Source organism: Camelus bactrianus, chromosome 20 (genome assembly GCF_048773025.1).
Source record: "Camelus bactrianus isolate YW-2024 breed Bactrian camel chromosome 20, ASM4877302v1, whole genome shotgun sequence".
Taxonomy (NCBI): domain Eukaryota; kingdom Metazoa; phylum Chordata; class Mammalia; order Artiodactyla; family Camelidae; genus Camelus; species Camelus bactrianus.
Window position 1 is genome coordinate 19,681,081 of NC_133558.1, and position 26,282 is coordinate 19,707,362.

At 49.8% G+C, this 26,282-nt stretch overlaps 3 protein-coding genes across 6 annotated transcripts; 1 reads left to right on the forward strand and 2 right to left on the reverse strand.

Annotated features, from left to right (window-relative positions):
* The first annotated feature begins 1,566 nt into the window (after positions 1 to 1,566).
* On the forward strand, positions 1,567 to 5,174 carry TUBB (tubulin beta class I). 2 transcript variants are annotated; one of them, XM_010961572.3, is made up of 4 exons: positions 1,567 to 1,799; positions 3,162 to 3,270; positions 3,551 to 3,661; positions 3,944 to 5,174. In XM_010961572.3, the coding sequence occupies exons 1-4, from the start codon at positions 1,743 to 1,745 to the stop codon at positions 4,999 to 5,001; spliced, it is 1,335 nt and encodes a 444-aa protein (XP_010959874.1). In that variant the 5' UTR covers positions 1,567 to 1,742; the 3' UTR covers positions 5,002 to 5,174. The 2 variants fall into 2 exon arrangements, with proteins under 2 accessions (XP_010959874.1, XP_045377586.1); XM_045521630.2 differs by lacking the exon at positions 1,567 to 1,799 and adding an exon at positions 2,904 to 2,924.
* Positions 3,943 to 16,652, reverse strand: FLOT1 (flotillin 1). 3 transcript variants are annotated; one of them, XM_074348330.1, is made up of 13 exons: positions 16,448 to 16,647; positions 16,083 to 16,157; positions 15,695 to 15,770; positions 15,519 to 15,609; positions 15,144 to 15,287; positions 14,879 to 14,998; positions 14,695 to 14,790; positions 14,353 to 14,505; positions 9,102 to 9,283; positions 8,903 to 8,948; positions 8,647 to 8,784; positions 8,232 to 8,396; positions 3,943 to 7,255 (listed from the first exon to the last, which is right to left on the reverse strand). In XM_074348330.1, the coding sequence occupies exons 2-13, from the start codon at positions 16,123 to 16,125 to the stop codon at positions 7,226 to 7,228; spliced, it is 1,284 nt and encodes a 427-aa protein (XP_074204431.1). In that variant the 5' UTR covers positions 16,126 to 16,157; positions 16,448 to 16,647; the 3' UTR covers positions 3,943 to 7,225. The 3 variants fall into 3 exon arrangements, with proteins under 3 accessions (XP_074204431.1, XP_074204430.1, XP_074204432.1); XM_074348329.1 differs by having other exon boundaries at positions 16,083 to 16,139; positions 16,448 to 16,646; XM_074348331.1 differs by lacking the exon at positions 8,647 to 8,784 and having other exon boundaries at positions 16,083 to 16,139; positions 16,448 to 16,652.
* A 424-nt stretch (positions 16,653 to 17,076) lies between these two features.
* Positions 17,077 to 18,353, reverse strand: IER3 (immediate early response 3). The gene is made up of 2 exons (XM_010961574.3): positions 18,102 to 18,353; positions 17,077 to 18,005 (listed from the first exon to the last, which is right to left on the reverse strand). The coding sequence occupies exons 1-2, from the start codon at positions 18,309 to 18,311 to the stop codon at positions 17,748 to 17,750; spliced, it is 468 nt and encodes a 155-aa protein (XP_010959876.2). The 5' UTR covers positions 18,312 to 18,353; the 3' UTR covers positions 17,077 to 17,747.
* Between the last annotated feature and the right edge of the window lie 7,929 nt (positions 18,354 to 26,282).

Consider the following 26,282-nt stretch of genomic DNA (forward strand, 5'->3'; position numbering starts at 1 on the left):
TATTTCATTAAACTTCATACTAAGACAAGAAGAGAATAGTAACAATTTGACATAATTTAGGAAGACTTTCTGCTTTTATTACCTCACTTCATTCTGACTAGAACAAGCAAATAGGAATAGGTTTTACAGAAAGAACTGGAGCTCTGCGAAGTTAAATGACTTGCCTAGGTACCTAGAGCTAAGGTAAAGTAGAGACAAATTGGAACAAGTTCTCTATAAATTCTGAACTCTCTCCACTACCACAAAATATGTAACTTTCATTGTGATCATGCAGTAAAACATAAAGATTCTATTTCAAGTGAGTAGTGGGGTCTTACACAACTTGATGTTCTTTTATTTAGAAGATGACTGAGAAACGTATGTTGAATTCACTGTGAATTAACAATGATGACCTTGATACCACATGTCCTTTATCATAATGCTTACCACACTCTATTGTTTATACACTTGACACAAAATTGCAAGATCCTGGAGGACAGGAAGCTAATTCTTAATCATTTTTGTATCCCTTGCTCCTGGTTTGGTGGACACTTAGTATCTCAAGTGAATTAATCCTCGAGAAGAAGCATGATGCTAAGATTTGAGCTCATCCAAGTTTCTCCCTTCATGCCCCCATCCCTTTTATTTCAATCCTGAGGATCTTGGACGGTTGCAATGGTCAGCCACCTAGTCACTGAATTCAGTGACTCCATCAAAGTGCCTAGAGACGCAGGCTGGAAGACACTGAAATTCTATCAGGCATCTCACCCTATACTTCTCTGCTTGACAAGAGAAAACGTGTTAAACGCTGCTCTAAGGCCCAGATCCCCTACATGGACCGAAACTTCGGGTATATCGGTTTCTCTAAACCATTCAATTTATTCTTTGAACAGATCCTCCGCACAATTACATCTCTGTCCTGAAAAGCCCTTGGCTGCAATTTTGTTTCTCTTTCTAAACATTATCATTAGGAAACTCCCAAGGAAATGGCAGGAGGGCAGTCCCCTCCTTCCTGCTGAGATATCTGGGGGAGCAGCGGCTTACTGAAGTTCATGTCTTGGGTCACCAAAGGACCAGCTGTTAGCAGAACAGGGTGCCGCATTTCTGCCCAGTTTTTGCTGAGCTAAGCAATTCTGTCTTCCCAAGAGCTACCGCAGCGGGGAGCTTTCAGGGCGTGCCCCATTCCACCTTCCAACGCCTGGCACCCCAGGGTTCCCAATTCCTGCACCCCCGAAAACTATTCTTTTTACACCAAAACACTCAGGCATAGAGGAAAAAACTCTTGCGCAATGTCATTTTTCTTGAAAAGACCCAAATACCTAAAACCCCAAACCCAGTACCCACCCATTCGTCCTTTCATTTTCCAGCGTGGACAACAATAGAGGACTACAACTCCCAGGGAAGACTGCGCTCGTCCACCCCGAGCAGGGACCAATGGACGTCTGATACATGACCGGCAAGGACTAATCAGGACCAGCCTCAGTGAGGCTTTGTCTCCCCACAGCGGCGCGGGGCGCGTTCTCCCGCCTCCTGGCCCCGGCGCACGCGCGCCCCGCCCTGCCCGCCTTTCCTCCGCGCCCTCCCCTCTCCTTTCTCCCTCTCAGAACCTTCCTGCCGCCGCGTTCGGACCTCGCTGCTGCAGCCTCCGGGGCCGTCCCATCCTTCCAGCCTGCGACCAGCAGCAGAGAAAAACAAATTACTTATCATTTTCTTGCCCCGTACACACCTTGAGGCGAGCAAAAAGATTAGAATAAATTTTAACCATGAGGGAAATCGTGCACATCCAGGCTGGTCAGTGTGGCAACCAGATCGGTGCCAAGGTAAGGAATTTTAACCTCTTTTAACTATATTTCTTTCTGAGAAGAGAAAAATCCAGTCAAATTGTGAAGAATGGTTATAAAACATTTGCACCCTCTATCTTTGGTCAAGCTTCCCCCCTCCCCAAAAGAAAGTTTTATATGTATAGTACACGTTTGTAGCTAGGATTTGCTTTTGAAAAATGAGGAATTATTTTTCTCGGCAGGCTCCTTTTGCAGAGGCTGTTAAAAGCACCCTTCAGGTTTAGGGGGCGGGAAAACCGAGCTTCTGTAAAATTTCACTTAAAAGGGGTTCTCCTAACGGTCCGAGGACCGGGGAACGGGGGTGATGCGGAAACGGCCCGAGACAAAGCGAGGCGAGGTTTTTCCCATGTGCATCCCCGTGGCGGGGCTTCGTAGGGCTAAGAGGAAAGGGGCGAGGCTGGTGGGTAGCTGCAGAGAGGTCGGATTCAAAGGTGGGAGACGCGACGCGCCAGGGGGGGCTGCACTACGCGATATCCTTTACAAAAGATCAGGGATCCCCGCGCACACGCGATCTCCAAAGAGTGGTCCAGCAGTTTTCCGTGTATGGAAGGTTAGTATGAGCTGGATTAACTTCACTCCCTTTCATTTACCCTTACAGAGACCCTTTCAGGGCATGAAGATACGAAGATAGAAGTCGAGGGGAAAGGTGGGGTAGGGGGCTTTCTTTAAGGGGCCCCTCAGGGCTAAAGGGTAGGACAAAGGGGAAAAGTCCTCATTTAAAGCAAGAGGGGGAAAGCTACCAAAGAAAATTCCGGGGCCAAGGGAAGGGTTTTTTTTTTTTTTTTTTTTTGCGCGCGCGGTTATAGTGTAGCGGGGGAGGGGCGGGGAGGAAGTGCGGCTGCTACGTTGTAGCAGAAGGGCGGGACCCGGCGCCCCTGGCGCGCTGGGACAATGCGGCCCAGCCGGCCGGCTGGGGGCGCGCTAGCTCTAGCCGAGCCCCGCCCCTGGCGCGCGGAATTCGCTCTTCGGCCCCGCCCACGCTCGGCGCCTCCTTTTGTCGGCGCGCGCGTGCGCCGCGGTCACGTGCAGGGCGGGGGTGGGTGCCTGCGGCAGTGGCTCTTTTCTCTGGTCCTGCGGGACCGGGACGTGCGCTTCTCCGAGCAGGTCGGCCGCCTCTGTCTACCTACCTCGGTGCCTGCGATCGCGTCTTCCCATCTCATCCCAAGCGGTGAAAGCTGCGACTTTCCCGGGGGCGCAGAGATATAGGGAAAAGGGTGTGGCCGACAGAAGGAATGCCAGGCCTTAGGGAGGGCCCACCATGGGCGTGTCCGGAGTTAAAATGGCGGTAGTGGGGTATGATTATCTGGAACTGAGCTGCTGTAACTCATTGCTCTCTGGCAGTTCTGGGAGGTGATCAGTGATGAACATGGCATCGACCCCACCGGCACCTATCATGGGGATAGCGACCTGCAGCTGGACCGCATCTCTGTGTACTACAATGAAGCCACAGGTGAGGGCAGGAGCCCAGAAGCATGGGTCCCATCTTTCCCACTTCTCCCAGCTCTCGTTCCATCCCTGGGAAACCCCCAAACCCCTTTTCCCCTTTGAATGAATCCATCCTTTCCCTTTGGAGGTCTTTCTCAGTTCTCCACCCAGGCCCAAAAATAGCTCTGCTGCCACCTGGTGTCAGCGACTGGAATCACAAGTTTGAGTCCCCGGCTGTCTCCCAGCCCCGATGTTACTTGCCTTTACATCTGCCGGTGTTTACTCTTCTACTTTATTCCGTGTAGGTGGCAAATATGTTCCTCGCGCTATCTTGGTGGATCTAGAACCCGGGACCATGGACTCTGTTCGCTCAGGTCCTTTTGGTCAGATCTTCAGACCAGACAACTTTGTTTTTGGTGAGTTATACAGGTAGTAGTAGATACTCTTATTCAACTTATTTGTGTGCAACGGGACAGCAAGAGTTAGGAAATGACTGTACTGGAGAGCGTGCAGGGATGTGTATAAGTTTAGTGGATAGTGGAGGTAGTGACTGCTTTAGCTAGTTAATGGGGGTGTTGGGGGTGTATCATAGGGGAGAGAGAAGGAAGACACACTCCCAGTATTACTCCAAAAGTAGAAATGTGGCCATGTATCTTTCACACTTTACTAATCAAGTTTGCCTTCTGACCCCACTGCAGGTCAGTCTGGTGCAGGCAACAACTGGGCCAAGGGCCACTACACAGAGGGGGCCGAGCTGGTTGACTCGGTCTTGGATGTGGTCCGGAAGGAGGCTGAGAGCTGTGACTGCCTGCAGGGCTTCCAGCTGACCCACTCGCTGGGCGGGGGCACAGGCTCTGGGATGGGTACCTTGCTTATCAGCAAGATCCGTGAAGAGTATCCTGACCGCATCATGAACACCTTCAGTGTGGTACCCTCACCCAAGGTGTCCGACACTGTGGTGGAGCCCTACAATGCCACCCTCTCCGTCCATCAGTTGGTGGAGAACACCGACGAGACCTACTGCATCGACAACGAGGCCCTTTACGACATCTGCTTCCGCACCCTCAAGCTGACCACGCCAACCTACGGGGACCTGAACCACCTCGTCTCAGCCACTATGAGCGGTGTCACCACCTGCCTTCGCTTCCCTGGTCAGCTCAATGCTGACCTCCGCAAGCTGGCAGTCAACATGGTGCCCTTCCCACGTCTCCACTTCTTCATGCCCGGCTTTGCCCCTCTCACCAGCCGTGGCAGCCAGCAGTATCGGGCCCTCACTGTGCCCGAACTCACCCAGCAGGTCTTCGATGCCAAGAATATGATGGCTGCCTGTGACCCCCGCCATGGCCGGTACCTCACCGTGGCTGCTGTCTTCCGTGGGCGGATGTCCATGAAGGAGGTGGATGAGCAGATGCTTAACGTGCAGAACAAGAATAGTAGCTACTTCGTGGAATGGATCCCCAACAATGTCAAGACAGCCGTCTGCGACATCCCACCCCGTGGCCTCAAGATGGCAGTCACCTTCATCGGAAACAGCACAGCCATCCAGGAGCTGTTCAAGCGCATCTCGGAGCAGTTCACTGCCATGTTCCGCCGGAAGGCCTTCCTCCACTGGTACACAGGTGAGGGCATGGACGAGATGGAGTTCACCGAGGCTGAGAGCAACATGAATGACCTCGTCTCCGAGTACCAGCAGTACCAGGATGCCACCGCAGAAGAGGAGGAGGATTTCGGTGAGGAAGCCGAAGAGGAGGCCTAAGGCCGAGCCCCATCACCTCAGCCTTCTCAGTCCCCTCAGCCTTCTTCCTCAACCGCCCCTTTCCCTCAGAATTCGCGTTTTCTGCCTCTATCTTGTTTCTTTTGGGGGGGGTGGGTTCTAGAACAGTGCCTGGCACATAATAGGCGCTCAATAAATATTTGTTGTTTGTTGAATGTCTCCTCTCTCTTTCCACTCTGGGAAACCTAGATTTCTGCCATTCTGGGTAACCCTGTTTTTCCTTCTGGTGCCCACTCCTCCCATCTGTCCAGTTAACATTCCCCTCTCTTTTCAAGATAACTCTCCAAGAAGCTGGATCTCATCAGATCCCATTTAGAACTGTGTGCTGAAAACCCGGATGGGTGACTACCATCCTAGGCCCATGTGGTAGCCCAGGGGAAAGGAAACCAAGCAACCTCACAGCAGGGAGAAGTCCCTACAAGGAAAGGGTGGGGGTTTGGAGAGGGCCGTCCAAGCTGTGGAAGTCCTAATTTTCAGGTATCTCCGTGCTCTCAGTTTCCAGGGAGGTGTTAACAGTATTATCTCCATTTTCAGTCTCCCTTCAAGCTCTGTCCTTGAGCTGTTTCTTTTGCAGGGGTCTGGCCCCACCCTGTCAAGGGGGATCCTTCCCTCTCTACCACTTTGCTTCCTTTAAGTGCTGGGATTCCTTCCTTTATTCCTGCTCAGAAAGGGGGTCAAGGAGAGACTAGCCTTGGTCTGTCAACTTCCAGAAAGGCCCTCCCCACTCCGTCTTCTGCATAAAAAATGAATACCAGCCCTTTTGTGTGTTTCTGGAAAGGGGTGTGCTGCCGCCTAAATGTTTGTCATTCCCCGGAGAGGGGACAGGATACCCTGTCTTGGCAACATCTCATCTCTTTTGCTATTGCCTTTTCCCCCTCAACCTTGGTTTTGTCCTATTCTACACTTCAGATTTCTATTTTGTGTTGAACTTGCTGCTTTTTTTCATATTGAAAAGATGACTGCCCCAAGAGCCAAAAATAAATGGGAATTGAAAAAAAAAAGTTGCAAGACGTGTGCTCATTCAGGGAAAGATTGCTGGTGGAGGCATGGGGCTCAAATTGTTAATGCTATATACTGTGCTTCCCATAGTGATGAAAATATCTTTATACCTTAATTGCTGGTACCCACCACCAGTACCAGGCTTAATAGCTAGGATAGGCATAGGCTCAGATGTAGGATCTAGGGATAGAAAAGGGGAAATGACATGAATGTTAAGTAAGTGGTTGCCAGACTAGCATCATCAGTGTCCCCTTGAAACGGATATTCTCAGGCCTGCCCAGGTATACTGAACCAGAAATGGGTTGGACCCCAGCAGTCTTTTAATGGTATTCCAGAAGAATATCGTGAAAGCATGGAGCTGAAAGCCACTGTTGTGCCACTTTCAATGCACAGCACATGGAGGGTTCCTTTGGGTGGTGGATGTCGCTGTTTTTTGTAATGCTGTGGGTTTTCTCAGTCAACCTAAGGCAATCACTAGCGGGGATGTCATATGATGGTCCCATTCTAAACTAAGGTTATGTTCCACCTAGTACCTCATGCTTTAAAGAGCGCAGCGTAACAGTCTCAAAGATATCCTCAAATGTAACAATTGGAAATTTAAAAATAATTTCCCTTGGCCATATTTTCAGTAATTCTAGGGTCCAATGTAATTCTCAGATAGCTTCCACTTCAGCATGCTTTTCTGACTATAAGCAACTTTGGGGGAAAAATTAATCCTGCAACTCAACAGGACACAAGTTAACTACTGCCTTTCTCCCATTTTAAAAAGCCTATTGAATGCAAGGGGGAAAGATGCATTCTAGCATTTATTCTGAATTCTGTTTCATTAACTATCAGTACTTATTAACAGCATTTATTTGACAAGTAAAACTGAAAACCTGCAGACCATCCCCTCAAGTCTCAGTCAGGAAAGAATTCTGGACAACAGGCTCAGACAGTAATTAAGTTAAATACATTGAGGGGTGGGATCATCAGAAGGCTGGCATGGGACCCCTGGGGGACGGGCAGTCTTGGCAGTGTGGGGTTGGGAAAGGGAGCAACCTTTCCCCTCCAAGGCAAGGCACAGGCTGTTTGGCAAGGAGAGATGAGGGTTGGAACCCTGCTGTCAAAGGACAGCTCAGGTAGCCAGCTTAAGTGCATGCAATGTGGGGACCATTCAGGCAATGAGGCTTGAGCTACGAGGGTGGGCATCACGAAGGTCGAGGGCTCAGGCTGTTCGCAAAGGCTTGTGGTTCACCTGGCAAAAAGACGACAGTGATGACTTAGGGACCAGGTACCCTAATCTCCCAGGACCTCATCTGGATGAATGGGCTACAGGGTAGACAAATTTCCAGGAGTACTGTAGTTTTTTTCTGGCACCCTACCTCACCCCTTTGCCAAGCAGTCATTGTATAACAATGACTGATTTACTGCAAGTGGGTGAAGGGGCCAGAGCCCTGCTTGCACAACCCTCCTTAGCTCCCAATTTTCCACTGCAGGCCTCAGGGAGACTTCAAGGAATCCAGCTTGAAGGTCACTGCTATGGTCCAATGCTTTTATTTATGTATGCATTTTTTATTTAACTCTCTTATATGGTACTTACCATGTGCTAAATACTGTTCTAAACAACATGCAAATATTTATTCATTTAATCCCCTTAGCAATTCAACAGGATAGTTACTTTAATTAACCCGGTTTTAAGGTGAAGAAACAGGTGCAGAGAAGATTAACTTGTCCAAGGTCAGTTAGCAGTCTTTGGAGCCAGGATTCCAACAAAACAGTCTGGTTCTAGATCCTGCCCTCTGATCTCTACCATAATCTACAGGTGAATAAACAGGCACCAAGGACAGCAGTGATGGGCCTTGGAATTAATTGTCAACAGGCTACAACTAGCTCCTTCTGCTAGTGGGGCGACCACAAGCACAGGCCCCAGAAACAGCGGGCCCGGGTCTGAAACACAGCTTCACCAGCTGTATGCCATGGGCTAAGCTACCTAACATGTTGAAAGTTCAGTTTTTTTACTTTGTAAAGCCCTACACACCCCAAAGGTAGTCTGATTTAAAAAAAATTTTTTTAAACCATTTTGTGTAGAAACTTAGCACTGTGTCTGGCACATGGAAAGCAATTAATAAATGTCAGTGGCCCCCAGACCTCCTGGGTGCTGGGCCCACTGCGTCATGTGCCACAGGAACCTGGCAATTTGGCTCCATGGCCCCCACCCTAGAGGCCCTCACCTGGGAGATGCTGACGCCTGTGAGTCTCTCCACGCTCTCTGGCAGGTGGCTCAGGATGTCCAGCACTTCCCCAGTCACTTTGGCAGCCCCCATGGCCCCACTTCCACTGGACACCAGTGTGATCTTATTGGCCGAGGTCAAGGGACCGCTGATCTCCTCTGCCACCTGGTAGGTGAGACGCACACTCAGTGCCTGCGGTCTGACCCTGCCATTCCTAAGACTCCTTACCCTGGGTTTTAAGATCCCTGTTCTTCACTACAGCAAGGATCACCCTGCCTCACTCTGATCACTGATTTGTAATCCCCAGCCCTGATTTATGGCCCCCTAGGCTGGTTCTCCCCAAGTCCCTCATTTCCCCCACCCCTGATTCCCTGGTCCTGTCCCTCCTCTGCTGGTGCCCACATGACCCCCAGACCTGGGGCAGCTTCTCCAGCAGCATGTCCAGCTGAGCAGCCTCCTGGTACAGCTGGAATGCCTCTGCCTTCTTGGCCATCTGCTCAGCTTCCGCCCGGGCTCGGGCCCCTATGGCAAAGGCCTCGGCCTCCCCCCGCATCTGAGGAGAGCACAGGATACTTGTGCTACTGATGGTGGGAGTTAAGGACAAGAAATCCCAGGGCGAGCAACAACCCCTACTCCCTCCACCGACCGGCAAGAGCCAGTGGCTAACTCACCCGCACAGACTCGGCTTCTGCCTCTGCCTGCATGATCAGCTGGGACCTGGGCAGAGAAGGAAGTGGAAGGAGTAGCTGAGGAGGAGCCCTTGCTCTGGGACAGACTCCACAGAAGGGGTACAGGTAGAGGAGGCCTCAGCTTCTCTTCTGGGGGCGCCCAGGTGTGAAGGAGCCCGGAAGGGCCGGGAGGGGTGTTTACTTCTCTGCCTCTGCCAGGCGCTCCAGCCTGTAGCGCTCGGCTTCCGCTGGCTTCCGCACCCGGGCCTCCAGCTCCTTCTCCCGGCGGGCGATCTCCTGCTCCTGCACTGCCACCTGCTGGGCCCGCTCCACCACCTGCACCTGTACCCGCTGCTCCTCGATCTGCTGCTTCGTCTTGGCCACCTGGGTAGGAGGGAGGCTCAGAGTCAGAGCTGAAGAGCAAACACCCAGGAAGCCAGTGCTCCAGGGCGGGATATAAAAATAGAGCAGCAGGTACATGAAGTCGGTCCCCAGTGGGCTCAGCCTGCCCAGTGGAGTCCATTCTGGTACTGATCCAAGGCACGGTTCGGGGGTGGGTGACCTGATCCTCCCTCCAGTATCAATAGTTAGGGCTGTTCCCCAGGTGGTCTCAGCTTCAGGGCCGCAAAGGGCTGGGATCCAGCCCCTGTTCTCCTTCAGGCCAGGTGAAGCATCCCTCCTTGAGCTCCCATCTTCCTCTATTTCTCCACCGCATCTCCCTCTAGAGTATGAGCATCTGGAGGGCATTGGTGGCCATCCTCTACCTCCAGTCTCTCTCAGATCCATCTACTTCCCTCCATCTGTGCTGCGGGTACCCTAGTGCAAGCCACTGTCAATTGACTCCTGAATAGCCTCCCACTGACTTTCTTTTTGAGGTGCTGTGTGTGTCTTTTTCATTTTTATCTTTTGTATGTGATCCAAATTCTAACAAAAAAGTAAACAGTGATAAGCAAGGTTCCACCTACTTCTCAAGCCACCTGGTTGGCTCCCTTCCCCAGAAACAACTATCGTGACCAGCTTCTTGCGTATTCTTCCAGCAACTACAACATGTATACAGAGGCTTCCTCTCACTTAGGCAGATTGCATTTTCTTATCTCTTGGAGACTAGAGGGATCAGAAGACTCTTGACAAGATGTAAGTGAGTAGAGGTTTGGGCACTTCTCATCTCACTGCTCGGACTCAGCCATGCACCTCCCTGTGGGGCCCATCAACACAAGAGATAGTGCTCCTGCCTCTACTGGGCCCATCTGTTCACTCCAGAGGATGGGTGCTTCTAGAGATGACACCATGTACTGTCTTTGACCCTAAAATTTCAAACTTGTTCCAAACTGGACTATTTGCTCTTGACCCCTTGTGCAGGATCACAATGGTCCTGTGTTGGAGCACTCCCCTCAGCCTCTCTCTCCTTTGGCCCACTGTTTGGAGAAACTCAGCCTCCAACAGCTCCCTCAGAAAGACTAGGTGGGCAATACATTTTTTGAGATCTTCTTTCTCTAAGATTTTCATTCCACTTTTCTGTCTGAATGACTATAGGTTGAGTACTGATGACTACGTTGTTAATCATTTTCCACCAGAATTTTGAAGGCATTGCTCCATGGTCTTCTTGATTCTTGAGAAATCACAAGTCATTCTGATGCCCAACCCTTTGCTTGAGATCTAGTCTTTCTCTCTGGAACCTTTAGATTTTTTCTTTATTCTCAGCATTCTGAAATTTCATAATGATGAGTCTTAAGGTAGATTTTCTTTTATTCACTGTGTTGGGCTCTTGGTGGACCATCTCAATCTAAAAAGTCAGATAAACATGTTTGAATTTTTTCCACTGTTGATTTCCTTCCGCTTGCTTTGTTCTATTGGCTCACCTGGACTAGCCTCTAGTATTCTTTCCTAATGTTTCCATTTGTTTTGTTCTATTTTCTGGGAAATTTATTAGAATCTCTCTTGCATTGTGACTTAAAAAATTTTTTTTAATTTCTAAAAGCTCTTTTTTTTTGTTTGTTTTCTGTTCTATAATCCTGATATCCTGAATGTGAATTCTTCTCTTATCTCACTGAGGATATTAATTTGGGGGGGTAATTAGGTTTACTTGTTTTATTTTAGAAGAGGTGCTGGGGATTGAACCTAGGACCTTGTGTATGCTAAGCATGCACTCTACCACTTGAGTTATATCCTCCCTGCTAGAGGATATTAATTTTTCTAAGCTTTCTTCTCCCTGCACAGTATGTATCCTTCAAACTGCTTTGCTGCTTGTGGTTTTGGTCTAGTCTTCCATGTCGCAGGACTCCCTCATATGTCAGGTAGTCCTTGCTTCTCTGCTCACAGGGAAGAAGGTCTGAAACACCGGAAAGAAGCTGTAGGTATGTGGGTGAGGCTCACTGGCTTTCAGCCTCACTCAAGGGTGACCTGGGCAGATCATCTGCTGAGGAACCTCTGACTCAGGATCTTCCAGTCTTTTCTTTTGGATTGCTCATGTTCCCCACAGCAGTTTTCTGATCTCTTCTTTGGAAGATGGAGGTTCTGGGAGACAAGTGGGGTGAGGGGTAAGGGGAAGCGGCCAGCGTTCAACAGGCAGTCACTTCATGCCTGTTACTGGTACAGCATCCAGGCCCTCACCTGTGCCCCGCTGGCCCTGGGTCACATCCTCTGGTTTACTCGTTAGATAATAAGCCACCAGAAGTTTACTGGAGCAGTGAGGGAGCCAGACAGGGGGTCTACCTAAGAAGTCACTTTTCACCTGTTTTTCCTTATTTCAACCATCTTCATGACAGCTCCAGAGGCCCCTCGTGCTGCCAGGTCCTGAGCCTCTGATCATTTCACAGTTTTCTCCCCTGCAGCTTTGGGTCGGCTCTCTCAGACCTGCTTAGTCAATTACCATGGCTTTCCAGCTTCCAAAATGATGCTATGGTTTCTGTTCCTTCTGTTCCTATTCTCTCCACCTTTTTCTTTTTAAATCACTCTGTGTGGTCTAATGAGGTTTTAAGAGGAAGTGCAATTAGCTGCATTTATTCAATCCATCATCTTTGAAAAACCTTCTAACTCATCTCCCTGCTTCCTCTCTTCTGACAATCAATTCTCCACATGGCTGTTGGACTGATCCTTGTAAAAACATAAATTAGACCAGAGTGCCTCCCTGCTTAAAGTCCTCCAATAGCTTTCCATTGTGCTTTGAATTTTCTTCTAAGTCTCTGTCATGGCCACCTGAATCCTATGTGACCTGGCCCGCCTGCCTCCCCTCACTCACAGCACAGCAGCCATGCCAGATCAGAACCCTCCTTTCTGTTCCTGGGACATACCCAGCTCTTTCCTACCTCAGGGTCTTAGCACATGCTGATCCCCTGGCTAGCCACTTGCCCCATATAGCTATTTAAATTTAAATTACTTAAAATTAAATAAATTTAAAATTCAGCTCCCCAGTCACAGGAGCCACATTACAAGTGCTTGACATCACAGCACAGATATAGAGCATTTCCATTATCACAGAAAGTTCTATTTGAACAGCACTGGCCTAGAATGTTCTCAGCCCACAACTCTTTACCTTGCTGCCTCTTTCTCATCTTCAGGGTTTATCCCATATATCACTTCCTCACTGAAGCTTTCTCTGACCACCTTGACCTAACAGAGTATCTCCCCTACTGTATTTCACATCATCTGTTTATTTCCTTCATAGCACTTAAACAACATACTTAGAGCCTGTGAAAGTTATTTGATTATTAGTTGTTTCTTGCATTGTAATGCTAAGCTCCATGTGGGCAGGAATCTTATTGTGTCTTTTTCATACTTATATACTCACCTCCAAAACAATGTCTGGCACACAGTAAGCACTTAATAGATATCCATTGAATAAATCCTGATTTCCCCGGCACCCAGCATAAAGCCCGGCACAGAATGAGGAACTAATAAAAGCTGAACAGAACCCAAACCAGCCCAACCCTGCAACCCTGATTTGCCAACGATGGAAGCCATGTGTAGAAGATTAAGGATCTTATCCTTGAGTGGGTTAAGTCCCACCCAGGCTAGTGGTTTCCACTCTGTTAATGCTTCTGAAATGCCAATGTGTACACAAATCACTTAGGGATTATGCTAAAATGCAGATTCTGATTGGGTAGGTTGAGCTGGACCCTGAGATTTTGTATTTCTACCAAGTTCTCCAGGGATGCTGATGCTGCTGGTAAGTGGACCACACCTTGAGCAGCAAATCACTGTGCCACACTCAGGTACCTGTCAAGCCACCCAGGGATTTCACATCACAACTACAGATGTGCTGCACTTCATGCTTTCAGCCTGTACCAACTCTTGGCAAAAATGAATCTCATAATATTGCTCTCCTTCGGTACACGTCTCAAAGTACGTCAAAGTTGATTCTCGTTATTCACGGCAGTTCTGTTTTATAAAGTAGCCATCAACACTGAATTAACAAATACTTTTGTTCCTAGGATGCAGGGTAGGGTTCCTGTGAGCCTCTGGTCACAACATTTTCATCAACAGATCAATATATACCCTTGTTTTATGTGTGTTTCTGCTTAAAGACACCGTACGTAATATATACTGTTAACTCATTAACAACGAAGTCACAGCCAACAGCACTGTAACTCATGCCTGAAGGAAGCTTATCTAACACACCTATTTTCAGTCAGGCACGAACGTCACAGACTTCTTGCACTTAGGAACACTAGACAGCACTTCGGCATGAGGCTTGGGGGTCATTTTAAACTATGAAATCACCGACAAAGAGCACAAAAGTGTGAAAAATGTGGCAGTGAATATACTGTGAAAATGACACTGTTTATAGTATAAGAGTCAAAACAAGAAGGCAGAACATCTTGTTCAACCTCAACTGGGAAGCACACAGCAGGCAACTGAAACTGTTCCCCACTCTTGCAAATGGTCATCAGTACCGAGTACTGATTCTGGGGTAACCAATCAATTCTGGCAATGAGGCAAATTCTCAAATATGGGATCCACAAATGATAAGGATCGGCTGTACCTCCGGGCTCTGTCATCTCACTTTGTGGGATTCAAAGCCCAAGTCCACATTTTCCTTCCTCACAGCCTTCTTCGACCACCAGAGCTGCTGTGAGCCCATGAAGTAGCCTGTGCAAATTAGAAAAAGGTGCCCCTTCCTCTGGGTGGATGAAGATCTAGTGACCCAGGCCCGATGCACAGCTTGGCGAGTGAAGCAAGGGCTGCATCCTTCTCATCCAGGTGCCCCTGCACAGGGCACAACCTGCCCCAAGCCACGATCATCCCTATGGAACATACCCTTTCTAGACCTTTCCTTTGCTTTTTCAGCTATGTGTTTAGATCTTTAACATCTTCCTCATACGGAGGAGCTGTGTTGCAAATGGAGGCCCAAATAAGGGAATCAGAGTTAGAATATGAGAAAGAGTGGTGGCCTAAGAAGAACGGGTAGGGAGCGAAGTCGAGCCTGGCCATTGGGCCAGCATGAGGGCTCTGACCTGTAGCTGATAGGCCAGATCAGCCTGTGCTCGGCGGGTGTTGACCTCGATGTCATACGCGGCCTTCTTCAGCTCGTAGTCCCTTTGCGCCTTAGCCATCTCGATTTCACTCAGGTACTGAGCAGACACCTTTTCCTGCTTGGCTTTGGCCTCCTGTCCATGCAGAGATCAGGTAGGAAGTCAGAGAAGGGAGAAGGCCCCAGGGAGAGAACCAGCTCTCCGCCAAGTTTCCCCATCTTTACCCCAGGCCTGGCCTCATCTGTGTCCTCGGCCAACCCCAATTCACCAGCCCCTAATCCATCCCAACTCCAATAAGCCCATGGTCATCCCTATCTCTCTCACCCGGATCCCAGCATCTCTCTTGGCCTCTGCTTCCCCAATCCGTGCATCTTTTTGGACTTGAGCTGTTCGAGCCTTCCCCAAGGAGTGCAAATAGTCCTGTGGGAGAGACAAAGATATCACAGTCTTCGGGAAGGTTTAAGAGATGAGAGCAGGGAAGTGGGGAGGAGGAACGGTCTAGGTTTACCTGATCATCGTGAATGTCCTTTAGGGTGTAGCTGACCACACTGATGCCCATGTTGACCAAGTCTGAGGAGGCCACTTTGAAGACCTGTTCTGAGAATTTCTGCCTGTCCTTATAGATTTCCTAGGATAACAGGATGGAGGGAAAGAGGAATGTTAGCTCTAGATCCTCTGGCCGCTGTCTCCTATAGGCTAGCTCAGTCCTTGGGTATTCCTCCACCCTCTCACTCTGGAATCCCTTCCAGGTCTTTCCCTGCTCTCAGGCCCACCTCCACAGTCATATGGGCCATGATAGCCCTCTGGTGGCCCTCCAGCGTCTCCAGTGCAATGTGGGCAATCTCAGCCTCTGTCTTTCCCAGAAACATCTGGCAGGCGGCTGCCAACATCTCCTTGTTCTGGCCCTGGATTTTCACCTGTAGAGTGAGGGAGGGTGTGGTGAAGGTGTCAAGAAGCCAGGCAGAAAGCAGGGAGAGAAGTGGGGAGAAGTCAAGTGCCTTGGAAGTCCCTGGAGAAGCTGAGACCAGCAGAGAAATTTCTCTGCAGGCAGAGGATGGGAAGACCATGGTCAGAAGATTCTTAATGTCTGGGGACAGAGAAGGTGAAAGGGGGAGTGGACTTTGGGGGAAAGGCTCTGAAAGCCTCACCTGGGCAATGCCAGTGACTGAGATGGGGACCCCATGGCGAGTGTAAACCTTTTCACTCTTGACATTGAGGGTCAGTGTGTTGAGAGAGATCCTAAGGGAAGAAGAAGGGGTGGATAGTGAGAAAAGGAGGAAAGAGGAAACGAGGGTTCTCCTTTCCAAGTTCTCTTCTTACCTACCTCTGGATTTGCTGGATGCAGGGCAGGACAAAGACACGTCCTCCAGCCACCATGACTGGGGGGCTCCGGCAGAAACCTGCAAGATGAGGGGGCAGTGAGCTGCGGTGGCCGATCGCCCCGGCAGAGCTGAAATGTGGAAGACAGAATTGGGGAAGGGAGAAGGGTAGCAATCCCCAAGAGGAAATGTGGGAGCTGACGCGGGTCGGGGACAGTTTTGGCCTTGGAAGGGTGGTGGCTGGGAACAATCACAAGGGGGTGGCTTGCAGCCACGGGGGAGTGGGGTGGGCGGAAGGCTTGGCGCTAGGGAGCTGGTAGGGAGAAGGGGAAGGGCAGAGGCCACACTCGCAAGGGCTTGGGGGTCACTGGCTGAGAAGAGAACAATACTTACCAGAGACCACCATGGCCTCGTTTGGACCACAGGTGAAAAACATGGCTCAGGTTGGAGCTGGAGGAGAGAGAAAGCCTTTGCGGATGGAAAGGGGCGCCGTGGCGTCCACAGAAGTGAACCCTTTCCTTTTCCCGTCAGTCCCGCCCAGTCTGCAGCCACCGCGTCCCTGTCCTTTCCGCACCCATGGATCCGCTAAGGCTTTCCCCGGCGAAATTTCGCAGACCTCCCTACCCCTTGCCGCGTCCCCGCCTTCAGTGACAACGGTTTCTCCCTTATCTGATAAAAACTCTCTGGCCCCTAGAGGCCCCCAGACCCTTGCGTCCCCCTCCCTGCTCCTCCGCAGCCATCTCCCCTCCCCCATCTACCTTCCCGGACGCGGGTGGCGGCCGGCCGGGGGTCCTGGGCAGGGCCGGGGACGCGCGGGGGACCTGGAAGGTGAGCAGGGGGCCGCTCGCGGACCACCTTCCTGGAAGCTGGGCCCGCGCTGGCGCCCGCGCCCCCCACCGGGCCGCACCCTGTTGCTGCGGCAGACGCAACCCCGCCCCCCGCGGCGGACCAACCCACCCCTCGGCCCCGCGCGCTCGGCCCGCCCCTTTCCCGGCAGGCCCTGCTCTGGTCCGCAGCCCGCCGGGCCCACAGGGGCTAGGGGGCGGGTGGGGGCTGGGGCTCCATTTCACCGCCCTTCCCAGACCGGGAGCTCCGCCCAGGCCGTCCCACGCCCCGCCCAGTCGCGCGGGACGTGACCTCCGTGTGTCGCGCAACCCGGGGCAAGGAAGACCGACTCATCTTGGATTTGCCCCGCGAGAACTGGGAAAACCACGAACTGGGCAACGAACCACAGCATCCGGTCACCAGATGCTGGGTTCAGTGACTCTGGCAAGCCAGTGGAGGAGCGCACGCTGCGGACTTGGTCACGGCTGCTCCATTCTGGCCCTGGCGCCTGAAGGCAAAGAGTGGGGAATCGTCGCTTGCAAAGAGAGACTCACAGAACTGCTGACAGTTAATCAAGTTTATTTGTGTTCACAGAACATACTGGGCGACCCCACAGCCGCCCTAACAGCCCACCGATCCCTCAGCCACCCCTTGGGGGCAACTCCGAGATCGAAGGCCAAGGACCTTATTCCCAGCGGTCCGCCGAAGCGTCGCACAGTAGACTCGCGAGTTGAGATGCTGGAGGACCGAGTGTCACCCGCTAAACCCACCACCCACCACCATTCTTGATTTCCAGCCCCGGCGCCCTCCCGGACCCGGGTCCTGTTCATCCCTCTTCCCTGCTTCGCTCCGTTCTGGGGCCAGCCTCCACCAATCCCACAGAACTCTATAAATACCCAGAGATCTGCACTTGCAGCAGGGGGCACATCTCGCACCCCTGCATAAGTTAAAATAAATATTACATACACCCCTCCATCACCTGGGGGACATACATAAATACATATAAATATTATTAGGAGCAATGAGAAATAAATTAACGACGCTCTTTCACGATCTGGCCTAGCCCCGGCGTGTCGGTGCCTGTCTCTCCCAGGCTCGGGCTGGCGTCACCGCTGTAGTGTTCTGAGTGTGAGTTGCCTCGGGAGTCCCAGTTTGGGATACGCTCTCGCGCACCAGGTACGCGCAGTGTTTCTTTGGTTCTTCGAATTCTTTTGGGAGTACGAAGAGCCCCAATTAGAAGGCGGCCGGGTGTTGCTGGAGAAAAGTGCTGAGGTCCAAAGAGTAGTCTGAGGGCTCCGAGGTCAGATTAAGGGGCTCGACCGGGGGCGCAGCTGTGGGTGCGGGGGACGGGGCGCTGGGGGTGTCCTCCTGGGCCAGGGGTGTCGACACACTCTCTTCAGCCGTCAGGATCTGGCAGAAGATGATGGTGAGCAGGAGAAAGAGCAGCCTTTTGGCAGGGTTCGGATCCTCGACTGGCAGCTGGCGCCGGACCTGAGAGGGGGGACAACAAAGGGAACAGGTCAGGGCCCGGGCGTCCGGTGGTTCACCCCGCTCTTCCCCCGGGCTGTCCACTTCGGCGACACTCACCACTCGTGGGTACAGGACCCTACGGCTGCGCTTTCGGTGCCCGCGGGAGGCGCTGGGGCGCGCAGCGGGTGCCACCGCGGGCTCTGGGAGAGGGTCGAAGGTGAAGATCTCAGGACCGGAGCCCCTCCGGGGTCCCGGGCTGCTGGAGGGGACCGGGGTCGGGGCCCGCAGGACGGTCATGGTCGGGAGGGAGCTGCGAGAGTGACACATGGTGCGCTGAGCTGAGCAGACGGATGAGTGGGGACCCGTAGCCCTGCAGAGCTAGTTAAGCACCCCGAGAACTGGGCGGGTCCTTCTCAACTCCACCCGCGGCTGGGAGTGGTTGGCTGGCCGGCTGGAAATTCCGAAGATTAAGCAAAGATGGGGGTGGAGACTTGGCCAGCGCAACGGTAGGCGCCCAAGTATGTGTTGTGTGAGTTGTGAGTGGAGGCGGGTGAAATCCCGGGCTGCGGGCACATGTCGGGACATGTGGCAGCTGGAGAGGGGCCCACAGACTGTTTGAAGTGTTTCTGCCACAAGCCCCATCTTTGGGAGGCAGGACAGCTTACAGAAGGAAGTCTGGCCACCCTGGTGCAACACTGACCAGCTAAGTCCAGGAACCAGTCACACACACACATTCAGACATTTGTAGGGACACAGAAAACACACAGTGTAAGAGAGAAGTCATTACAGAAATAGCCATGAAGCCTAAGAGAAACAAACACACTAGCACACAGAGAACCCTGCCTGCTTTAGTGCACGCACACACACACCACCTTGTAGAGGCAGAAAAATTTCCCCTTCTTTCTTCTAGTTTCTTTGGCTGGTCTAATAATTAAATTGATACAGGACAGAGTAACAGGAAAAAACATTTAATTGCAGACTTGCAGGAGCCCATGAAGACTTAAGACTCAAAGTCAGTCTGGCAATTGATGCTTATATACCTTCCTGAGCTAAGGAATGAGACTCGGGCCTGGAGCTTGAAGGGGAGGTGGGTAATTGACAGAAGGCTGAGAAGAGCAGGTGTTGGGTAATTAAATGGTTGCCCTGCCAAGCAGGTAAGTCTTTCAGATAAAAGCTATCTCTCTCTGGGCCAGGTCCCCTACTTAAATTATGTAGGCAGTTAAGGGAGAGGTAAAATGCTTTTCCTGAGTCTGCTGGGTCTTGACTGCCTTCAGCTCAAAATAATCCACATGCCAAAGTGCACATTGTAGGGTGGCCTATTCTGCCATATTCCCCTTCATTATGAACTTCACACACACTAAACAAAGGTGCAGAGATGGCACAGGGGCAACCCAGCAATGTGCAGAAATGTTGATACATGCCTGGAGCAGAGGACCACAAAATACCAAGGCAAGAAGTTAGCAGCCACCTCCTTTTTGTCCCCCATGGTCTGGATCAACTATCAAAACTTACGAGAAGAACATTTAAACTATGAGACATTAGGCAAATGTGGTGATGATAATAACTCAAGAGAAATTGACACCTCTCCCTAACTGCCTCAGAAACAGCTGCTCATGGACACAGAATTTAACAACTTTTGAGCATTCACCGGGGCCAGGCACCCTGTTTAAAAGGTCCCGTAGAGAATACTGAGGTGGGTTTCAGTGTGTATGCTGCTGAGGGCCACCAGCCAGAAACAGTGGGCACCACAGTTGCCAAGAAAACAGAAGACTAAGTGTTGGGGGACCTAGTCGAGCTACTGTTCCTGTCTGTCTAATCAATCAGATGAGGGGGAAGGGTATAGCGCAAGTGGTAGGGCACAGGCTCAGAATGCAAGAGGTCCTGGGTTCAATCCCCAGTACCTCCTCCAAGCAGAAATCAATGAATAAACCTAATTATTCCCCCCTCATAAAAAAGAAGAAAAAAAAGAAAAGAAAACCAAACAAAACAAGCAAAAAGTCAGGCAAGGCTTCAGGGAAGAATGGCATTGGAGATGACCTTGAATAGTGGGTGGGATACCACACAGTCAGATGTGGAAGATGACTGAGAAAGAGAATGGAATCAGCAAAGGCCTTGAGCTGGAAAAGTACAGGATGTGTTTGGGGAATCACAAGAAAAACAATCTCAGGGTAAGTTTCCCGTAAAGGAGTAGTGGTGAAACCCAGCAGGACCCTGTGGGGCCCTCAGAAAAAGACTTCAGCCTCCTAGACTTTCCCTGGGTTCCAAAGAGTAGGTTCCAACTCTTACTAATAAGGGAAGGAAGAGAATGCAAAAACAAAGAGGAACAGCCAAGAAATAATAGTGCAGATAAAGGACTGGTTCCCCTTTATGAAAGATACATAATATCTTTGAGTTCTTCTGCCCCCACCGGTGGAGGAGGGCAACTCCATGCTGAGCACAAGATTTCTGGAACACCGTCCTGTTACTTCATCACCAATCAATCAGAAGAGAGTCACACACCCTGCTGCCCTCACCTCAAATTTTGCCTTTAAAAACTCTTCCCCAAAACCTATCAGGAGTTTGGGGTTTTGAGCACAAACTGCCCCTTCTCCTTGCTTGGTGCTTGCAAAAAAATCTTTCTCTGCTCAACTCTGACATTTTAGTTTGCCCTCACTGTGCATAGGTATGCAAATTGGGGTTCAACAACAGTGGAAAGTGATGATGGCTGGAAAGGAATTGGGCAGTGGGGAGAGCTTGGCTGGCAGGCCAGGAGACTGGGTTTGACTCTAGACTGGGGAGCTTGTGGGTCATAAGGTGACATCAAAGGAGGGCAAGTTCAAAGCTGGGAATTGAGTGGGATGAAAAATATGCCCTGGATGGGGAGACACTGAAGCAGAGACAGTATATTACTAGAGAGGTTCTGGTAGAAGGAAGCAAGTTTCTGAAATGGGCTGTGACACAGGGAACCAAGAGAAGAGATGTCTCTAAGAAACATTCGTAGCATAAGATGACCAGGATTTATTGATAAGATGGGTATCATTAGGGTCAGGGAGTGTGGAGGAGGGCTGCTGACAGCAAGAGGATGGAGGGGTCAGAGCTAACTCCTTAGATGTGGGATGCATCTGGCACAGAGCCTTGCACCAGATCACATTATGCCTGGTGCTCAGGACGAGCACATATATGACCTCTTCCATTAGAGGCTCTGTCACACGTCTTTGTGTCTTCCGTAGAAACTTGCAATCTGCCTTGCATGTAGGAGTTGTTCCATAATCTTGATAGATAAAAGATGAAAATGCAGAATGGTAACTGCACATATAGTCTTCACACACTGGCTAGATCAACCCAAGCTTTTGAGACATACATACACTCCTTCAAATCGCACATCCAAATTTACAACATCATAAGAAAAGCTGAGGAGTGGGTAGGGTATAGCTGAAGTGGTAGAGCACATGCTTAGCTTGCACGAGGTCCTGGGTTCAATCTCCAGTCCCTCCATTAAAAATAAATAAATAAATATACTTAATTAACACCACCCCCCCAAAAAAGAGAAAAGCTGGGACAAGTCTCACACAGACACCAAACAAGGAACCCTTGAGGGCATTTCTCAACCAAGGATGTGTGGACATGTACATAAGGAGACAGCCCACAACTGGGTTATAAAGAGACATATTATTGTCATAAATACTATATACACTATTGCTTCCTGGACTTATATGTTGCTTCATTTTACACCCACTCCTCCTGTCTAAATGCATGAGAATCTTTCAGCATTACACACTTCTTCCTGACGAGGCATAAAACACATCTCCTTTACAAACAAAGGCACAGTCCTCTCCCACACCTGCCTTTTACACCCGCTATCATCCTCATATTTACACCCAAGCCCAGTGAGCCTACACACTTACCTCCACCCTTAAGCCAAGGCCACCTGCACACCACACAGCGATCAACATAAATACGGGTCGATTTACATGTGTGGACAGGCCCACAGGCTCACACAGACATAAATTGGGGATGGGGGAAGATAGTGATGATGGAAGAAAATTGCTTGGTGGGAGAGGGGGCAAGGCACCCAGGGTCAGCACTGCATAACTTGTTTATGATGGAAAATTTCTCCAGGGCATTAGGCAGGGGAGGGGAAATGAAGGGGGTGTCAGGCTCCCATTTCGCACTACCTCCCACATCTGGAGCTTGGCTTCCAGCTGGACCTAGTTATCCTCACTGTCCTCCTGGCACAGAGAGAACTTTCTTTGTGACAAGGCCAGAGTGGGACCAAGAGAAGCAGAGAGCCCAGATGGCTCACCATTCCTTCTCAACCAATCCCACTCCCATTCCTGGGACCCTCGGAGCGCCAAGGCTCTGCCCCTCCCTGCCACACGGGAAACTGGGGAAAGTTGAGAGTGAATCATTAAGCCAATGAAAGGGTGCGGGGGTGAGGGATGGGGAGTGACTTAAGGCCAGAAAGGGCCAGCGGGTGAGACCAACAGCTGCACCGGTTCTCACTGCCCTAATCCTGGGGAAAGACTTTTGCCGCTTTCCCGTTCCCAGCTCTCATTTCCTCCCCATCTACCCAAGATCACCATGTTTCCTTCATTCCCTTCCTTGACCTGTGTTCTGACCTCCTACTAATCTCTCTCTTAGCCCCTTGTTTGTTTCTTCCTAAGGCTCACCACAGTAAGAAACCATTTTATGCATTTGTTTACTTTTTGATATTGTGTGTGTCCCCCACTGGAATATCATCTCCACGTGTATACAAGACCACATCCGCCCTTGTCCTCGTGGTAGCTCTGTGGTTTCTCTAGTCCTTGGCCTTTGACCTAGTAGGGGCTTTAATAAATAAATATTTTTAAAATGAAGTATAGTTTATTTACAGTTTTGTATTAGTTTCCAGTATACAACATAGTGATTCAACAATTTAATAGGTTATACTCCATTTAAAGTTATTACAAATAATGGCTGTATTTCCCTGTGCTATGTAATATACCCTTGTCACTTAACTATTGTACACGTAGTAACCTGTATCTCTTAATCCCATACCCCTATCATGCCCCTTCCCCTTTACCTCTCCCCTCTGGTAACCACTAGTTTGGTCTTTATGTCTGTGAGTCTGTTTCTGTTTTGTTATATATATTATTATATACATATATATTTAATTTTTTAGATTTTGCATATAAGTGATAACATAGAGTACTTGTCTTTCTGTCTGAGATTTCACTAAGCATGATACTCTCTAGATCCATCCACATTGTTGCAAATGGCAAAATTTCATTCTTTTTTATAACTGAGTATACATATCACATCTTCTTTATCCATTCATCTGTTGACACTTAGGTTGCTTCCATATCTTGGCAATTGGAAATAATGCTGCTATGAACACTGAGGAGCATGTATCTTTTCAAATTAGTGTTTTTGTTTTATTTGGATATATACGCAGGAGTGGAATCGCTGGATCATATGGTAGCTCTAGTTTCAGGCTTTGAGGAACCTCTATACTGTTTTCCACAGTGGCTGCTCCAGTTTACATTCCCACCAACTGTATACAAGGGTCCCTTAATGAATATTCTTAAATCCACCTCCTCTGAGGAGCTACTCCTCAACCCCAGAGGCGTCTGTTTATCCAGCTGTGTCTCTTTGACTCTTCAGAGGCCCCTACACTTCCTCTTCAGAGAGGATATTGGGGGATGCTCAGCTGTGGGTCAGGGTGATCTGCCATTGAATGAGGAGTACCTGTCCAGGTGGCAGATGGCAAAGCCCTGGCCCTCACCCTTCATAAGTGACATAAGAGTGAGTCATGCCCACCACCCCACCTGAAATACTGTTGTATTGCTAGTCACAGGCTAGAACAGGGGACAAAGGTCATGGGAAGGAGCCAGAATGGGCAGGAGAGAGGGAGACAGATATTTGGGAGTGGAAGTTTCTGAGAAAGGGAAGCAGAGACAGAGGGATGGAGCCTGGGTCTTGGGGTCAGGGATGAAAACTGAAAGCTCTTAGCTGAACCTGGCAATTAGTAGATGCTCAATAACTATTGGTTGAGATGGGTTGAGGTCAAAAGGATACGTGGGGTGGCAAAAAGAGTGTATGATCATCTAGTGGTGTGTTGACAAAAAATTAACCTGTCAATCTAAGAAAGAAATGGAAAATTTTAATAGAGCCAAATTTAAGGATTATAACCTGGGAAAAGCACCTCAGAAAGCTCTGAGAACTGTTGAACCCAGGAGCACATTTGTAGAAGTTTTTTGAGACAGAAAGCTGTACATCAAATGACGTATTACTGACTGTTTACACAGTCCAGATCTAAGTGTCATCATGTGACCCTTCACAAGACCAAGAAGGAATGTTATCTTCTGAGGCGTTGTCTTGTTGTTTGAGCAGGTATTCTTGCCGATGGGGGAGGTTTGGTCTATGCATAAGGCAGATATCCATTGCACAGTGTTGAAAGAGAGGAAGCCAAAGGGTAGACAAAAAATTTTTAGTTTTAGTTTTTTCTTGTCTTGCCTTAAACTATGAACTTTATTTCACAGATTTTAGAGGAAAGTAGGTTTAAGTCCCAGCTCTGTTACTTATCAACTACAAGGTATTGGGCCAGCTACTTAACTTCTCTGAAAACATTTCCTTAATTGAAATGGGGGCCAATTGGCCTTAAGGTCTTTGCAAAGATTAAGAATATGAATAGACACAAAGTAGGTGCCTTTTCTTTGGTGGCCATTATTATGATTCTGGGAAGAGGGGCTGCTTTGGAGCAGATGTGGGCAGCAGTGAACTGACCCGGGAGTCGGCGACCAGGATGAGAAAACAGCCTCCACATGCTAAGATCATCAGGAGACACAATTTCTCTTTCTCTTTTCATCCTCCCTTCCCTCCCTCTCCAGTTCAGGCAGGTTTTATGGCTTTTTCTTTTCCCCAAAGACGCAGAGACTTCTGCATTCCTAGTTCTTGTTCAACCAATGTGAATGATTTTCAATATCCTTCCTCTGGCCCCCATACACACACATTCTAGCCAGAACAATTCTTGCCAGAAGCATGGTGGGGCGTGGGGGCGGGATGGTGGTGGTGAGTTCTTAATAGCAAGTTAATAAATGACCCCCAAATACTTTCATTTGGGCCTGAGGACGGCCAAGATCAGGTTCTGGCCATTTTCCCTGACGCAAAATTATGGCAAGGGTGCCTGGAGCCCCAAGGCAAGGTCACAAAAGAACATGGTTAACCCCTGTCCTGTATGTAGCTCAGCTCAGCTCAGCCCAGTCCAGTCCAACTCAGCCCAACTTCCCAGGAGGCTGCTGAGAGCAGGGAGCTGGGAAAAGGTCCCAGAGTCCCTGTCCTTGTGCCAAAACTGGCTTCCTAGGACCCCAGTGTGGTGGCTTCTTCCTCTGGCCAGTTTCCTTCCCGTCAGATTATAACTCCTTGAGGGCAGGACTCTATCCACCTTGCTCATCATTCAGTTTTCCGTGTCTAGATCAATTCAGGCTGCCTGTAAAGACTAGAAACGTAGGGCTCTTCAATTAACATTAGAGTTGTTCATGTGGGAAACTCTCTGTAGACAGCTCCAACAATCAGCACTGGAGAATATGATTGAGATTTAATTCAAAGCAGAATCATGGGGGAGGGGAAGCAGGAAGTACAACAAATTAAGTATTTCCCCTTTTGTCCTGCCTTTTCAGACACCCTGCATTTATGAATGAGTAGATCTGTAAAGTCTAGGGCATAGATTAAAGGCTCTTGAATAAGCCTCCCTCCCCTGGAGCTCTGTAATTCAGTAGCGTCCCCTGTGTGTTCAAAAGTAAGAGGTGCCTCCTTCCTATTTCCAAAGCTGAGGCCATAGGCACTTTTCTTTGAAGGTTAGGAGGGGCCCAGGTCCCTCCCAGCGAGGCCGAGGGGCAGGACCGGTGCTCTGGGCTGGCCTGCTTCCAACTCCCAGCCTGCAGAGTGGGGATCGCGTGTTAAGACTGGAGCTTGACTGGCTGCCAGGGGGTGAGCCCTGAGGCGGTTTTCTGGGAAGGATAGATGCCCTGTGTGACTCAGAACCAAGTTAGGGAAAAAACAAGCTCACTCAATCGCTGGCACCCTCCTGGTCTGGCCTGGCTTTGACCATGAGCTCATGAAAAAGGAAGCTGGGCCTGGCTGGATGGTGGCCCTGCTTTCCCTCATGTTCTCTCTCCATCACCTCACGGATTCCCTCGAGTGTCTGAGCCTCATGCTACCGTCATCCCAGCTCTGGGCAGCCCTGGCCCTTTTATGAGTTTCTCTTTCCAGACTATTGGTCAGTTGTTTCCCCGGGTTGGAAATCCCACTCAACACAGAAAGGGATTGCTCCCAAGGGGA